This window comes from Rhinolophus sinicus, linkage group LG03 (assembly GCF_036562045.2).
Source record: "Rhinolophus sinicus isolate RSC01 linkage group LG03, ASM3656204v1, whole genome shotgun sequence".
In the NCBI taxonomy this organism is placed as follows: Eukaryota; Metazoa; Chordata; class Mammalia; order Chiroptera; family Rhinolophidae; genus Rhinolophus; species Rhinolophus sinicus.
The window spans coordinates 175,124,684-175,143,866 of NC_133753.1; the positions used below are offsets into that span (position 1 = coordinate 175,124,684).

The 19,183-nt window shown below is 33.3% G+C and overlaps 1 protein-coding gene across 2 annotated transcripts in view; it reads right to left on the minus strand.

Moving 5' to 3' along the window:
• WDR70 (WD repeat domain 70) overlaps positions 1-19,183 on the minus strand; it is a 237,968-nt gene that overhangs the window by 171,772 nt on the left and 47,013 nt on the right. For both annotated transcript variants that reach the window (XM_074328991.1, XM_019737298.2), the window contains 2 exons: positions 16,762-16,821; positions 12,439-12,572 (listed from right to left, as the gene is read on the minus strand). In XM_074328991.1, coding sequence (XP_074185092.1) covers positions 12,439-12,572; positions 16,762-16,821 — 194 coding nt within the window. The remainder of the gene's footprint in view (positions 1-12,438; positions 12,573-16,761; positions 16,822-19,183) is intronic.

The window sequence follows — 19,183 nt, forward strand, 5'->3', positions numbered from 1 at the left end:
ATTCTTACTTAGGAATGTGATAAAACTACTCTATCACCCAATCAAGTAGAGATTAAAGCTTTATGACTTTATATGGTCTCACAGTCAAGTTCCATGCTAAAATACGATAAGTCCAAAAGGTAATAAATACTTAAACAACATGTTTTCATGTCTTCTGAGGATTAAAGAAATATCAAAAACAGCCAATCAATGACGATGATTAACAAAAACTAAGACTTGTTTGATTATTCCCAATAGCTTATTTTATAATGTTGATATTAGAAATAACTTAAGTCTTAATTCTAGTAGCAGAATAAGAGCAGTTAGGGGCTCTGCATCTAACAGTGAATAAAAAGAGTTGAGGGAGCAAGTAATGGGAGGGCCGTACTTTAGACAGCCTCTCTGGAAAAGTGACATTTAGGTGGAAGCCTAAGTATAAGAAGGTATTAACCATGTTTTTGAAGGGGGAACAGGTACCAGAGGTAGGGGGGGAGCATTCTAAGCAGAAAAAAAAGTACTGTGTAAAAAAATCCCTCAGTCATTTTGCTAGCATATACTAAGAAAAGAGAAGAAATCATCCGGGGCCAGGGCACAAATGACTTTATAAACCATGGCAAGACATTTGAGTTTTAGTCAAAATGCGTCAGGAAGGCATTAAAGGGATTTAGCATGAATAGTAGGGAAAAAACAGTAGAGACTGCAGTAGTATTCTAAGTGAGATTCAATTAATTAGGAAGACGTTTGAGTTGAATCTTGAAGGAAGAATTTTGAAGAAATTAGCGGGGCAAAAAGAGACGCAAAAAGGTAAGGTGAAGAAAAGGACCAAGTACTTGGATAGGAAGGAAAGAGAACACTAAACTGACCGCAAGGAAGACTTCATGTTGCAAAGTAATAAGAAACACGGTCAGATATAAAGATGACGATTACAAAGTCCTTAGAAGTTCGGGATAAAAACATAAACATAGACTTTCGAAATTAAGGACACGTGGAAGGTCACACAAGAATGTGACGTATATCTTTCCAGTGCAGAGAAGATGCTGAAGATGATGCAAAAAAAAACATAAATATGAAGTCCTGCAAAACTTAAAAACAGGAAATATAAAAGACGTCTATGGAAAAATAGCTGCTTGAGGAATCCATTAGGCTAACCTAGTCCAAATAGCAAAAGAAATAACCTAGGAAAATATAACAATAGGGAGAAATATCAGAATTGGAAACTGAATGAGAAACAAAGGTAGAAACGATCCAGAAATTTCTGTAAGACAAGGAGCAGAGTGATTAGAAAAACAGCCTCATTTGAAAATATCCCACAAACCATGAATTCCTACAGCCGCAAGTTCTCAAAGTAGAAAAGCTGTTCTTATGGAAGCAGTTTCACAACAGTAGAGAGCTGGCAGCTGAAAAGGTTGTTCAAGAGATGACACAGAGGTTCACAAAACAAAGATGTACCCACTAGTGAGAAACCTAACAGAATAGGTTCCCTGAAAACAGAGTATCCATCACAAGAAGAGGAGACTCCCCTGTAAGGATTACTCTCAGACCCAGTCCCCTGGAAAATCCCTCAGACCACAGCCTCATTCCACTAGCTACAGCTATTTTCCTTAAGGAAGTAAGAAGATGTAAGAAGAATCTATTCCATCTATTTGTCTCCAGGCAGGACAGTGAAATAGTACGGGGCTTGTGAAGAGATTCTAGAGGATGGGTCAGCCAACCTTCTGTAAAGGGCTAGGGGGTGAATAGTTTAAGCTTTGCAGGCCATATATGATCTCCATCACATATTCCTTGTTGTATTTTGTTTTACAACCCTTTAAAATTGTAAAATTCTTAGTTCAAGTGTAATACAAAAACAGGCCATGAACTGGATTTGGCCGTCTAGTCATAAATTGCCAATTGCTGTTTTAGAGCATAAAAGACAAAGAATATAGCTAAGAACTATTTTTTCATAGTTATATGAAAAAAGATATTTTTAAACTGTCATTGTTTCATGCTAAAAATAAAATTCAAGAAAACATATCTATTACTATTGACAATGCTGCAATAAATAAACTTATTCCTTGGTCATTTCCATGTGTCAGTATGAGAGAAATTCTTAAACATGGGTTACTGGATCATATCTGTGCTTGTAATTTGGAACATCATGCCAAATTGCCCTCCAAAAATAGTACCAATTTACATTCCCATCAACAATGCCTAAAAGTAGTCATTTCACCAAACCTTATCATCATAGTTTACATTTTACAACTTAATAGGTATTATCAAATTGCTCTGTAGGGAAAAAGTTTAGTAGTTGATATCCCACCTTGTCTCCTCCCCACAGTGGACAGTATAGGTCTTTTTTGTCTTTTCCAGTCTTATAGGTAACAAGTAGTACCTCACTGGCATTTTAATTTTTCCTTCATCGATGGTTAGTGAAGCTGTGCATCTTTTTTCAAGTCTACTGGTCAGTTGTATCTCTTCTATCTGTTAATTCATTTCCATGGATCAGTTTTAATTTTCAAATATCCCTTTCTTTAATTCTGCAGAAACTCTATTATAGATAGTAGCCCACTGTTTTCAATACGTATTTCAACTTTTTGAGTTTATCCTTTGTATTTTAATTTTGTTTATGATATCTTGTTTTCTGAAGTATAAGGTATCTTTTAAATTACAAAAGCAATTCATGTTGTTTTGCCATATCATGTAAAAGTAGAAAGTGGGAATTCTCCATTTCCTCCACATAATATGTTCATTCCCAAAATGAATATCCCAAACTTTGCCTAGTAATTGAAAAACATAAATACTAAGTTATATATTATAAAAATGGGACATTTTTGAAAAACTATTTTTCATTTAATAAATATTTGTAGAAATTTTTCTATGTAAAAAAATTCAAGAAAGCATGGTTTATAATAACAAGCAGACAATGTGCAATGACAGAGAACACTATTTAAAAGTACATTAAACTGAAAATGGAACTACCTTATGATCCAGCAATTCCATTCCTAGGTATCTATCCAGAGAAATACAAAACTCTAATTCAAAAATCTTTATGCACTCCTATGTTTATTGCAGCACTATACACAATAGCCAAGACATGGAAACAACCGAAATGCCCATCAGTAGATGACTGGATTAAGAAACTGTGGTACATTTATACAATGGAGTATTACGCAACCATAAAGAAGAAAGAAATCTTACCATTTGCAACAACATGGATGGACCTAGAGAACATTATGCAAAGTGAAAGGAGTCAGACAGAGGCAGACAAATACCATATGATCTCACTTATATGAGGAATCTAAAGAAAAGAATAAGTGAATGAACTAATCAGAAACAGTTTTGGAGACATAGAGGAAAAACTCAGGGTTGCTAGATGGGAGGGGGGGTGGGGATAAGGGGGAAGGTGAGGGGATTACAAAATAGTCGGTAACCACAAGATGGCCACGGGGTTTTGAAAATCAATTTGGGGAATGCAATCAATAATGTTATAAACATTTTGTAGGGTATCTGATGGACACGTGACCCATTTGGGAGACCACCTCAGGGATGATGTAGATGCCTGATCACTGCACTGTACACCTGAAGCTGAAGCTGAACAATAATGAATGCCAACTATAATTTTACATATATATATATATATATATATATATATATATATATATATATATATGTATATACTTACAAGAAGCGGAGTACAGCATTAGGAATAGAGACAGTGGAAATGTAATGGCTGTGTGCAATATCAGAGGGATAGTGGATAGGGGAAGGGGGTTCACACAGTGTGAGGGATATAAATGATAAACATCTAAGTATTATTTTGTCTTGTGCACCTGAAACTAATAAAGAAAATAAAAAATAAAAATATTTAAAAAATTACATTAAAGCTGCTCTTCAAAAGACACCATCATGAAAATGAAAAGCAAGCCACGACTAAGAGGAAACATTTGTGATACACATATCTTATGAAGAATTTTCTCAACCAACCTAAGAAAGAAAACCCAGCTTAAAAATGGGCAAAAGATCTGAACAGACACTTCACCAAAGAAGATTAATATGTAAAGTAAATAAGAACATAAAAGGAAGCTCAATATCAGCAATCATCAGGGAAATTAAGTTACGTATCACTACACACCCAAAAGAATGGTTAAATTTAAAAACACAGACAATACCAAGTATAGGCAAAAACGTAAAGTAACTAGAACTCTTACACATTGCTCCTAAGAAAACAAAATGGTACAACACTTTGGAAACGTTTGGCAATTTCTTATAAAGTTCATACACACTGTACAGCCCAGCAATTTACTCTTAAGTATTTACCCAAGTAAATTAAAATATCTATCCACAAAAATACCTGTATGGAAACATTTATAGCAGCTTGATTCTTTATACCTAAAAACTGGAAGCTACCCAAATGTCTATCAGTTAATGAACAGATAAACTGTTGTATATTCATATAACGGGATACTACACAGCAATAAAAAGAAAAAAAATCCATTGATAGAGGCAACAATAAAATTGGATCACTGATTGCCTGGGGGTCAAGAGAAGTGTCTGGAAGGAATTTTTTGGGATAATGGAAATGTTGTATAACTTGATTGTGGTGGTGGTAATATGACTGTATGCATATCTCAAAACTCGTTCTTTTCATTCTTTTTGAATGAATTTTACTGCATGTAAAATAATTTGACTTTTAAGAAGTTCACTAAAAACATTAAGGTACTGAATTAAAACAGCAAGAAATTAGTAGTGAATTGACTTATGAGATTTTTACAGGTTATAGGAAAAAAGGGGGAGATAAAGAGAACTGGGTCAGAAAGAAGAAAAAGTAGAATGGAAAAGAGATAAAAGAGAATCAAAACTAGATAGCCAGTGCTCCTAAAAACAAAATCAGGTCAGATAACAGATTAAATAGTAGTGTTAATTTTTAGAGTAAAATCTAATCTTCTGATGTGAACAAAATCTCAGTAATGTGAAGTAATACTTTGAGATATCAACTTGTGAGAGTCTGTCCTAGAATTCCTTTATTTTAAACAATTATAAAATACTAAGTGCTACTATTTACTGAATGCTTTGTCACTGTGTGCCGACTTTGCATACGTTATTCATTTAATAATTACCACAACCCAAAGAAATAGATATTGTTAATTCTATTTTACAGACAAGGAAGCCAAGGGTCAAAATGATTAAATAACTTGCCATGTCATACAGCAAACGAACTGGCCGAAACAGAATTCAAATTTCTGTGACTCAGAAACCAGGTTTTAACCTATCCTACACATTGACTCTAGAGTAATACTTAGTTGTAGGACTGAATTTTACATAAATCAGTCTACTACAGAAAAGAAACAGGGGGTAAAAATACTTCAGTGAAAGTCAGAGAGTAATGAAATTTTCCCCAGCCACACAATAACTGACAATTATGACACAGGCCAGCTAAATAAGCAGAAAGTATGGTGGATCATGCCCAATGGCTAGAGAAATGATTCATCCATTCTGATTTCTTATAGGAAAAAATTTCTAATTTCTAAATCTAAGACTCACTCAGGAAGGCGAATACCAGGTAAAGGTGTTTTGTTTTTTTCCTTTGAACTCTAGGACTGTTTAATCAAAAGAAGGAACTAAAAGATATATACCAAGAACTGCAAATGCCATTACAAAGTGGAACTTGTGACTCAGTGGCAATCAATTTTAACACAAAATGAATGTAAATCATAAGATGCAATAACACTCATTAACCAGTTATTTTGAGAGTACATGTCTCAGTTTTGTTGTGTTATTTTTTTTTAAGAGCTAAACATATCAGCCTGAGGCCAGAAGCCCAATGCATCACCAACAGTACAGACATTTTAAGAACTGCCTGTTCCTTCTTTGCCCTGAACTGATAGACTTTAAGCCAAAGATTTTAGATCCTCTGGGACAAATAATAAAGAAATCTTTATACTTTCCTTCTTTGTGAAAGATAGGAACATTCTGGTGACACATCTTGGTTGTTACTCCATACAAAAAGAAATTTTTAGAGAAAAATATGAAAAGATTCTATTTACAACTTATTTAATGAATAATAAGTTTCTACTATAGGCCACGCACGGTTCCAGGTGCTGAATACAAGTAAACATGTAAAAAAACAGATCATTTCTGATAATGAGAATTTCTATGAAGAAAATAAATCAGGACAATGGATAGAGTTGGTAGCAGTGGAGAGATGAAGGCAAGCGCTACTTTTGATGGGGTGATTAATAAAGGTCTCTGAGGAGTTGACATCCGAGCTGAGATACCACCCAAGAGGTCACCGGCATTTCGTTAACGAGATAAAATTCACAAAATTATGTAACTTGATGACAATTATAGAGGATAGTGGAAACCCAGGAAAGTTAAAAAAAAACTCCTTAAGCTTATATAATTTTACAATGAAAAGATAAAAGAGAATGAGATACCATCTGATACCATTTATGAAAACAAATAGAGTATATACCTGTTTTTAATAGGTACATATAACTGTTGATAACTGCATGGAAAAAACTCAGAGCATGTATACCATGACGAAAATAGTAGTAACACCTAGGAAAGACATTAAAATGAAGGTGATCAAGGAAGAAATTTAGTTTTATCCATAATGTTTTAATTTCTTTATGAGAATATGTTATATATTACTTAATTAAAATGTTTTAAAAAGAAGAGAATGGAGAGTATCTAGCCATTTTTAAGTAGTCAAAAGATAAAGAATTCTTAACTTGGGTTACCCTAAGTAATCCCAAAATTCTTGATATTTTATGAAAAATTTTACTCCATCTATATATTTTTGTTTTTTTGTTTTTGTTTTTGTTTTTTGGTATAGAGGATATATCTGAAGGAAGGGTTTGTGATTCCAAGGATTCTGACTCTTTAAACCTGCATATACAATTATTGAGAACCTGTGAGAAAACAGAGAGAAAACAGAAGACGACTAGCAGGTTGCATCAGAGAAAATGTGGTACTGATTTTCACTAAATGGGACTGACTTTAGAAACTAGAGATCCTAATAACAAATCTAATATCGAGACTGGGCAAAAGTCCAAAACAAATTATTAAACAGACTTCAAAATACCAAAAAAGAAGTCGAGCAACAACAAAAATATAGCACTTTTTAAAATCTGATTTTTATAGAATAAATCAAGAAAACATTTAACATCAATCTTTTTAAGGTGTCTCAAGGGAGTGACTGAGAACCAGGCCAAGAACATTACAGCACCAGAGTCCTTTGGAGAAATTCATCACAATTGCCCTAAATCCAGAATACCTTAGCACAGTCTATTCCTATCCTTAGGACTTCTACCTCTCCTCCTGAATGGCTAGTAGGGGGTTCTTTATGTGTGAATGCCTCTTTGACACCCACTGATTCACCCAAATGCTGCCTCTTGCAAATCAGCCAAATTCTGACATCTGCTATTACAGGTGAGAAGATGACCTGAAAACAGCATCCTGTGCTTTTACATCTTCAAGACAGTCAACAAATTCCCTCAAGTTTTCTTGGCAGATGATATAGGAAAAATGTGGATGGGAGACAAAAAAGTTATGGAAGAATTTAGCTGAGTTATAGGTATGCATGGATTCTCATGTAGGTGAATAACTTAATCCAAAAGGTTGTTTAACAGATCAGTGTCAAAATAAAGAAAAGCTCCTAATGGCATACCAAAATCTGACTCTGCCATATTTAACCATTATCAACTGAATGAGAACTTACTGCACATTTATCAAACTTACAATTGTAAAAAAAAAAAAAAAAAGAAAAGGATTGATCATTAATATGTTGGATGTCAGAATCAAAACAAGAAGCTAACAAAATAAAGAAAATGAAATTGAATGAAAAGAATATAAATACCTGTACTGCTCCTTTTTCTTTACTTAAAAATTTAATGTAAATTTAATTTAATATTATATAACATAGACACGCACACACAGATAAATTCTAAAAGATCATTTTTGCCTGTAAGGCTTAAAATACTTACTATCAGACCCTTCCTTTATAGAAAAATTTTGCCAACTCCTGGTCTTGTCCAGTAAGCCCTTTCTCAAAAACAAGTTCTATCTTTGAATTTGAGTAGAAAATGAAAGACATTAAGTAAACATTCTGTAATGTTAAATTTAAATTGGAACAGCTTTACAGATTTACAATTCTGAAACTGTTTTACATGTATAGAGGGGTTAAACAAATACATATATATGGATGAGTGTTGGGAGCCAGGTTTCTCAGTGTTGGAAAGCTGAAAAGTTTCTGAGGAGGAGGAAGAGGGAAGGCTAGAATGAACCAATGTGCACTGGATTAGAGTCAGAGACCTGAGTATGAATGCCTTGGTTAGCTTAATATAGAGGCAAAAAAGCTACATAAACAATTATAGATACAGTGTATACACAGGTCAGTATACATGCATTCACTTCCTAGATCTGTTGTCTGAGGAAGGCCTAGACGCAGTGGCACCCCAAGAGCAACAAGCACATCAAGAACCTACCTACTGTTTTCTGACACCCTTCTCCTAGGAAATATGACTGATCCTAGGACTGGGACAGGAAAAAATATAAGATGAGTCTGAAGCATCTTATAATACCAAAAAGTAAGGAATGACAAAAAAAAAGAGAGGCATGTCAAAGAAAGGGCCGTAAAAGCCAAATTGAAATAGCTTCCAAAGGCCACAGTGGAAACAAACTGTTAATAATACAGCACTGGCTTACAACTAAAGGTATGAAATAAGTAGCCATTAGTCAATACTGATAGAAAAAATGATTAAATCAATGGGAAAAAGAGACAATTCTTCCCTACAAAGGAATTCCAAGTAGTTCATGTACATATCACTCGATCCAGGAGGTAGAGCTCAGTTTTTCCACTCTCCCAAGTGTGAGCAGCATTTATTAAACATGATAGCATGCACCCGTGATATGTGATAAGAGCACTGTACTTCTGTCATATTCAGTTCAGATACCTACAGCCCCAATCTAATCGTGAGAAAAACATCATAAAAAATCAAATTGAGGGACAGTCTACAAAATACCTGACCAGAACACCTCAAAACTTTCAAGGTTATGAGAAACAAGAAAAGACTGAGAAACTATCATAAACCAGAGGAGACTAAACAAGCATGAAGACTAAATGTAATGTGGTACCTTGAAAGGGATATTAGTTTAAAAAAAAAGTGTAATCCAAATAAAATTTGGAGTCTGGTTAATACTAATGTACCAGCATTAGTTTAATTGTCACAAATGTACCATGGTAATATAAGATGTTAACAATAGGAGAAACTGGGTTAGGGATATACCTGAATTCTGAACTATCTTTGCAGCTTTTCTGTAAATTAAAAAATATTCTGAAATTGAAAGTTTGCTAAAATTTGAAATGTAAATATCAATATCATCTTGTCATTTAAACACACATGCACGCACACATATGTACCTATACTGTTCACCTCTTTTCACTGAAAAAGTCAAGAAGCAATGATACCCCAATATCAATGAGCATATGTCATACCCAGATTTGGCCTATAAATTTGGCCCTTCCCACTTTTAAAAAACAGGTCTCCATGGGAACATGCTGATTCCAGTACATGGAAAGGAATGAACCAGGAAGCCCTCATCATGTCATGCCAGAAAATAAGCTTTTAAAGACTAATGCAGTCACGTCATAGCACTCAGGGACTCCCCACTGGCCAAATCTGAGACAATTTAAACATCAAAAAGAATAATGACTGCAATTGACTGAAACACATGAAAATTTTAAAATCCCAAATATTGATACTCAAAAAAGAAAAAGAAAAGAAAAATCACCACCAATAACAGCAACAACTCATTTATCACCACTAACCCTTCAGCTGAAAATGAGTAATTAATAGGAAATAAGTAAGCATTTATCCTGCCTCTCCAGTAGGAGCTGTATTTCAGGGTTATCAAATAATATTAGTTAATGAGAAAGGTTCTTCTTTTAGAAGAAAGCCAGCAAGCAAATATAGATGAAATAACAGAATTAGAAAATTACCAACTTGCAACACTTAATGAGAAAATTAGTGGATACTAAATACCAATAATCAATGGATACTAAACTTATTAAGGGAAAAGATAAGGTGAATCTGGATATTTACATTGTACCAAAATATCTTCCCACAAAGTTCTTGCCTATCTCAAATATATAGTATTAACTTTACAATGGAGGAATCAGATGTCACCAACTTAATCCAGGAATCGACTTTAATTGCTAGTCACTAGTAGTGGCAACAATTAGACAATACATGCCACCTGATATGATAAAATATGGCTGATAATCAAGCCTTCGGATCTTCTATAGGAAATACTGGAGACAAAGAAACAGTTAATCAGTTACAAAATAAGAGAGGAAGAACCTTACAGAGGATAACTGGGCGTGTCTGCTTAACAAAGTCTTAAAGTCATGGAAAAGAAATGGTAGGAAGGAGACACTGTTCTAGATTAAAAGATACATAAGAGAGGTTCAAAATAAATGTGATGTATGTTACCTGATTGGATCCATGTCTGACAAACTAGCATTACAATACACTGTGAGGGCAAATGCGGAAATTTAAATATGGAAGAGTTATTAGAAATATTAAGGAATTCTAAAGAATGTTGTTAGAAGTAATCATGGGACTATGATTATATAGAAAATGTCTATATTTTTGAAAGATACACACTGAAGTATTTCAAAGTAAAAGTTATGTCTCTTTACCTTTAAATACTTCAAAAATTACAAAAACAAGATGAAGCAAATACAGAAAAACATTTATAACTGTTACATCCAGGTAAAGCGTAGATGGCTATTACACTACTTTTCTCTATGCTTGAAATTTTTCAAAGGAAAAAAGTGAATTACAGATAAGTATATAAAAATAAATAGATGGAAAATATATGCTGAGTCCAAGAAAACCATTGTGATAAAAAGTAGAGTCACATTATTTGGAAATGAGAGGCAAATGATGGCAAAGTTGAACAGTTCTCATCATTCAAAAGAGTAACATTCACATAATGTTTGTAGTATTAGAGTATTACAGATAGGATGCAACAATTTAATTATAGAAGAGAAAAAAAAGCTTATTCTTATGCTTTTCTGCATTTTCAATTACAACAACTGGCACAGTTTAGTGATAGAGCCTGGCTTGACACTCATGACACATATTCTATTCAGAGCTGATTATTAGCTCTGACAGAGCTGAGAGCACTGGATAGTCCTGAACACGACGGCTTATATTTGAAAAGGCAGAAGGAAAACACAATCCCTGTGTGAATCAAGAGACCATCGTGTGGGGAAATGGGATTAACAACATATTTGAAATACATTTTTAAAAGGTTGTCATACTAATTCAAGGTAACATATTATTTTAAATCACGACAGCTATTTTAAATCCACCTATCGCTAGAGATACTCAGTGCTTTCCTTTTTTTTTTTTTTTTTTGGCTCCAATTGATCATAGATCTGTCATGTTCATTTAGGGAATTCACAAGTCTTTACTAGATAGCTTAAGAATTATGACTTCAAAATTTACAAATCAATGATTTGTAGAAAAATGACCAGAGCGACTTTAGTCAAAATGGTTATTTTGCTAGATAACTTCAGCTCCCAGAGAAATTTGAGGTCTCAGACCCAACCTGATCCACATACAGACATTTATTATCTAAGCATTTATTAGCAAGTAAGCACAAACAATTCATATAACCTGTTCTGCAGGCTTAAGAAAAAGCTCAGCTCTCTAGCTTTTTAGATGCTCCAACCACAAAAAGGTTCACTGGAGGCAAACACCCATCATCCAGAGACAGAAACTTTCTCCGCATAGCTGACAGGACCCAGGATTTACAGATGGATATGAAGTTTAGCAAAAAATCATCATCCCTAAGAGTTCAGGTTAAAGGTGAAACTAGATTCTTATACCCCATTCATGCAAGAGTAGGAAATGGGGTCTAAGCAATTTCAGCTAATTCACCAGTCTTGACTATCTTTAAATGTCATCAATAAGAGCCCATTTCCAACAAACATTATGCAAGTTAACAAGATACTAATTTGACCAATAAAAATCCATTTTTGATATCCAACATGCTAAAAGATCAAATATGGTCAAAAATGGAACTAAAAGGTGGCTTCAGTGGCACCACATGAAGCCCTGTGTGATACAGTGCTGAGCACAGCAGCACAGTGGTGTTGGCTGAACGCATGTCATATACACGTACAGAATATTACACAGTATTCATTGGAGTGTTTTTCAAATAAACTAAGCAAGGTAACAACTTCTAAATAAAAATAATTTTTAAAAAAGACAGAAAATGTCTTAAAATAGAGGTTAATGAAATTAAGGAAAGAAATTTAAAGAACATTTTACTTTCATTTTAAAAATGAAGGTAATATATAGTCATATAAACTTATCGTACCTGGGTAAAAACCATTATAGAGAGAATACAAATGACAACAGCACTCTATCTTCAAATAGGAAGATACATGAAGTGAGTGATACATACCATTCGCAAGGTTGAAGGGATCGAAATGCCTTAAAAGAAGCATCCATTCCAGCAAAATCCCAAAACTTAACATCGTAGTCATATCCTCCAGTCACCAAACGGGCACCTGAGGGATCCAGACCCAAAGCAGAAACCTGGTTAAAAAAAAAAAAAAACACATTAATTGGAGAAAAGATACTTACAGTCCATTATAACACCCATTTCCTTTCTGTAACCCCATATCTCATATTATAGGAATTGGAAGGATAGACCACCAACTGTTGTTACCTCTAAAAAGTAGGAAAGGACAGCACCTTCTATATTATTTGACTTTATTATTATAAGTATTATTTTTTTGGAAATAATAAAAAGAAAAATATTTTAATTTCTCTAATCACCAGGTTTGTCTCACCTTATCTATCACGTACTCACAATAGTGATGAGTGCTATTTCATATGATAAACTAAGTTGCTTTAATTGCTTTCTATATAAGTAGAAATCTCACAAACAATTCAGCTTTTTCAATGTACAATTTTGAGGAAACCTTTCAAGATAGTTTAACTACCACTACATAAAGAACACATGAATCTAAAATTACCAAAGTGAATAACAGCAACGGGAACTTTAAGAAAACTATTAAACAAATTAGGACAAAGTAGAAATGATTATCTTGTGCATATGGCTAAATACTCAGCATAGTCACCTTAAGCAATTATTTTTAAAGCTGAGTTTGTAAGTGGCTATCCACATTATAACAGCACTTACACTGGTTCCATAAATTATTTGTGAATTGGATCTATGTGAATAAGCCTAGTATAATACTTATTCACATAGATCTAATTCAATACAATTATTGATGTTATTTTGGCCCATAATATTGACAAAAGGCTGACATACACAGACAAACATTTGTACACAATAATAATCTGCCAATTTTTTTAAGCTGGCTTTCCAATGTCAACATACTGTGCAATCAAACTGATCTAGAAGGATGTAAGGGGAAAAGCAGTGTTTAAAACGATAACAGTATCTAACAACTCTTCCTATTTCACGTGATAAACATAAAAATCAGTAAAATTAAACCACACTATATTATCACTTGGAACTGTTCAGTTGACTATCACATAGCATACACAGTTGCCCATTGTAAGTATATTCTCCAAATAGACATATTTCTTCGATGGCAAGGAGGAAAAGAGAGAGCAGAAAAACTTACAAATTGAGAAACATAACAAACGATGGCTCTCTTAAGAATGAGTCAGATATTATCTGGATACTGATTTGAACATACTGACTGTAACAATGTGTATGGGACAATTGAAGACATTTGAAAACTGTGGGGTTAGATTATATTAAATAATTACTGAACAAAATTTAGATGTAATAAAGATGTTCTGATTACGAGAGAAAGAAGGGGAGGGAGAGGAGGAGAGGGACAGACCAACCTCATCTCTTAGAGATTCATACTGAAATATTCAGAGATGAAATCATATGAAGTCTGGAATTCACTTTTAAATAATCCCACAAGGTGGGGGAGGGGGGCGGGAAGAGATTTACTAGAAATGTAAAGTACATGGGAAACAAGACTGGATTTATGTAGATAATTGGTAAGGCTCAGAAATAAATAATATGTGGATTCCTTTTAGTATTCGCTATACTTCTGTGAGTATGTAAATATTTTTATAATAACTAGTTGGAAGAAAACAAAAACAAAAAACAAAACCAAACAAAAGAGTCACCTTCCTAATAGCTGATACATTTCCAAGAAGTTGAAATACACGCAGGGCAAAGACAAGACTGCAAAAAGCAATTAGTTTGACCATGAAAGGTAAACGTTTCAAATAGATTCAGGACATGGAGGCAGCAATGACAGCGCAACTAAGGACACTCACGAGGGAGGACTTCCCGGGCTGCTTCGGAGGGTGGCAGGGGTGGTGGGGTGGGTGTGTTCGGAGTGAGGGGGAGTGTTTTGGGGGGTTGATGGTAGTGTGTCTTATACTGTAATAAATTTTTTAAATGTAAACATTCACCGTATTTTTTTATCACACCACGTATGTATCTATATTTTGTATTTGTATGTGTATTTATATCTATATTTACATCTATATCTGTAAGAAAGAACATTTCCACAGAAAGAAGTAGTGGCTGGGGAGATAAAGTGGAGAGGGAGGAATGTACTTTCCATTTGACTCCCTTCTGTGTTGTTTGACCATTTTTTATTATGTGCAAGTATTAATAGTACCTTTATTAATTTTAAAATGTAACATTTGTTTTTATCAAAGTTGTATAGTCACAAATTGGCTACAAAAGAAAACACCTGTATGTAAAAAAAAATAATGACACTTGTTTCATTAAGGAGACCACCTCAGGGATGATGTAGATGCCTGATCACTGCACTGTACACCTGAAGCTGAAGCTGAACAATAATGAATGTCACCTACAAGTTCATATATATATATATATATATATATATATATATATATGTATGTATGTATATATATATGTATATATATTTACAAGAAGAGGAGTACAGCATTAGGAATAGAGACAGTGGAAATGTAATGGCTGTGTGCGATGTCAGAGGGGTAGTAGATGGGCGGAGGGCTGTAGACACAGTGTGAGGGATATAAATGATAAACGTCTAAGTATTACTTTGTTTCGTGCACCTGACACTAATAAAAAAAAGTCTAAAAAAAATCTGTAATGTAAGTATTAGCCTTATATAATCATGTAAACTTTTCCTTTCACTTCTATGATTAAAATTGTTCAACAATAAAAAAAAAAGAAAAAAAATTAATGAGCCAATCACAAACCTATATTTGCTGCAACTACTCCCTTAATGTTATGTCTTTGCATGGTGGTACTTGGATTAAAACATTTCTTTTTATTAAAAAAAAAAAAAAAGAAATTAGTTAACCTTACAGTACAATTAGAAGTTCTAATTGATTTTTGATGTGCAACATAACTTGGAGTATTTTTTTTTAATTACATTTCTTTAAAAGTTAAAATTTGGGGATGGCCAGTTATATCAGTTGATTAGAGTGCGGTGCTAATAACACCAAGGTTGCCGGTTTAATACCTGCATAAGCCACTGTGAGCTGCACCCTCCTTAAAAAAAAATAAAATTAAAGTTTAGAAAAATTAATAAAAGATAAAATTGGATTTGAAAAAAGGGAAATATTTAAATAAAACGTGTGAAACCCATGTACTGTCTCTTAATTACAAAAACAAAATCTCTGAACTAAATGGTACGAAAGCTTCCTTTTAAGTATCAACAGTCTACAATTCTTTTCCTTATACATAAAAATATGAAAGTTCTTAAAATTCTGTCACGATTTCAGAATAAAAATATCAAAAGTCTGACTTAGTAAAAAGTAGATATAATATCAAGAACTAGATGGAAATTATTTCTCAAGGCAGCAGTTCTCAGATACTTTGGTTTCAAAACCTTTCACACTCTTAAAAATCACTGAGGACCCAAAAAGTGTTTGTTTATGTGAATTATATGTATCAATGTTTATAGCAGAAATTAAAACTAAGGCATTTTAAAGTATTTGTTGTTCAAGTCATTTAAAATAACAATAAACCTATCTTTTAACAAACACTTAAACAAATGTATTTAATTCTATCATTTGTGTCATTTCTGGGTTTATTTCTATTGATTGATGTTTCCCCCTCATTATGGGATGTATTTTCTTGCTTATTTACATGTCAGACATCTAGAAAAAGGTAACTTAATTGTAAAGGAAAATCAAGATAATTTTATTCTTTCACTTATTCATAAGCAGGTTTCATTATTCAACTAACACTTTTTAATGGTTTTGTAAGAAGATAAAATGATTTCATCTTATATTTCAGAAATTTATATTATTAAACTTTAAATAACAAATAAATATAACAATATAATCCATAAATCTAAGTAATATAATCTAAGAGCAATGCAGTGACTATTTTATGTTCATTTCTTATCTCAACATTCATCTAAGAGATGAACTCAGGCCTTTTACTGTACAGAAATAAAGCTAAGAGTAATGAGAAATTTTCCCACACCATAAAAAAGAAAACCATACTTGAGTTTCATTTCTTTCATTTGTAATGTTCTTATATCAAAGAAAAAGAGGTTTTAAAGCCAACAATAACAATGACAATTATAAGTGTCCCTATTTTTAATGAAACCCAATGGCTATTTTGACTGAACAGAAAAGTAATCGTTCCTTACTGTCTAGAGTGTTTGTGTTAGCTGTTGATGGTATAATTAGCCTTACGATAAATGTTATCTTATTAACTCACTTTTCCATAAGAGCCCTATTATTGAGAGAAAATAATCAAATTTTTAAAACTTACAGTTTTAGTACCATGCTTTAGCGTTATCTCATGAGAGTCAGGGATCTTTTGAACAGGATTCTGAAAAAGGAAAATTCCATGACATAATGAATAACAATATATTTGGGGGGTAAAAACTACATACCACATTCACAGGAAAATTTATTTTTAAAATTTGCATCACTGGCTTTTTAAAACAAACAAACAAAAACCAGGGAATAAAAAGTCTGAGGGTATTTATATTTCTGCACATCTAGATAGATTACAATTGGTTACTTTAAGATGATAATGAATTTATCTTAAATCTCTAAAAAGATAAACCTAAGAAATTTTCTAGGTTGTATGAAACCATAAGACCCTCTTAGCATCAAAAATATTTAAAGTCCTCTTTTCATTGGTATGTGGGCATACCTTAAAGTACTTATGTACTTAATTTATAATAGACAACAAAATCTGCACTAGGTAGATACATAAATATAGATACAGATATAGATATAGATATATGTACATGTATATATGTGTGTGTGTATATACCTTTTACACATATACACATATATACACATATATATACCTTTTAACCCATAAAAGTTTAAAAATCAAAACTGCTGTTCAAAAATGATACAGATAAGGAACTGAGTCATTTACTGATTCACTGATTCAATAAAAATTTATTAAAGGAAGATTATACCAGATGCTAAGTGGCATTAGATATAGTCTCTACTCATCTCCCCTCCCAAGAAGCATGCGGTCCAAAAGGGAGACATCAATGATTCTACTTCAGTATAACAAGTGCTATGATAGACAGGGGTATGTGCAGAATAATTGTAGGCTAGAAAAAATGGATGCAACAATCAAACATAAGAAGTCGCAGTGATCATTTGAATAAAAAGTTTCATTGTTTAGTCAAGTCTCCATTATCCAAGAGCAGGATAATCGTACTAAAATTCTATGGCCACCACATATTCATGTTAAGATAATCTTGCAATCTACTTAACTAAATAGGTGCAATCTAACAGACTTTGGTCCCTGTCTCTCCTCGTTCTTTGATTTCAAATCTTTCCCCTACTATAGCTCATTCTCCTCCACATATAAACAATTAAAGTACTTCCCATATTAAAGACACACACACACTCACTCACACACTCACTCACACACACACTCACTCACACACACTCACACACACACTCACTCACACATTAATTTCCCCAACATTTACTGCTGCATCACTATGTTTTCTTTTGCAGTCAAGCTTTTTCACACTACAGCTTTCACTGTTTCTACTTTCTTTCACCCATCCTTCTATCTCTACCAGTTTGGCACTTGTCATTTAATTCCTAAAGCCTAGCACAGTTTTGGCACTTAAGAGACTCTTGGTAAATAGTTCTTAAATGGATAAACAAGTTACTCTAAATGCCCTTGGACACTTTTCAGAACTTAACCTGCACACCTAACCTTTCAACAGCATGTTAACTACTAATTATTTCCTCCCTCTTGAAACTGTTCTTTCCTGGGAGGAAATATCCTAGACAAAAAGCCATAAAAGCTAGAGTTCTTAAATCTAACTCTGCCATTCATTAGCCCTGCCATAACCTCAGGAGAGTTATGACTCTGTTTCCTCATTTGCAAATAGCATATGCTTCCAAAACAGAGTTTGACACAAAAGAGATGCTCAATAAGTGGCAGCCACCACTTATTCTAAGGTTTACCTCCTACCATGTTTCCCCGAAAATAAGACCTAGCCAGACAATCAGCTCTAATGTGTCTTTTGGAGCAAAAATTAATATAAGACCCGGTCTTACATAATATGTAAGTAAATTATAGTAAAATAAGACCAGGTCTTACATAATATGAGACCACATATAATATAATGTAATGTAATATAATGTAATATATAATATAATATAATACTGGGTCTTATATTGATTTTTACTCCAAAAGACGCATTAGAGCTGATTGTCCGGCTAGGTCTTATTTTCGGGAAAACGGTAAGTGCTAGTATCCTTGAAAGAAACAGAACAGGTCACATGTTTCACTTAGAGAAGAATCTATCATAGTCTGTGTCTTATTTCATAACTAATTACTTTTTCATCACTCAGGAAACAGAAACACTGTCACCAACAGGAGGGATGAAAATTGTTTCACTGAATTCAATGCAGAATGTGCCTATATATAGACAATTTCTGACACTTAAAAAAAAAACTTACAAGAATACAGAACAACTTAGTATTTACATTAGGAATGAATTAAATGTTTAAATAAATGCTGTTTACATTTAAAATCAAAGTTTTACTGGAAATCATATAGGGCATAACTCATAAAAAGCCCATGTAATTGGCACAACTAAATCATCTAAAATAGTAGCAATCCATCTTTTGGTAGCATATCATTTGATGGTGACTGTTCTTTTTCCAGAACTTTTACTAATGACTCTTTGAAATATGGG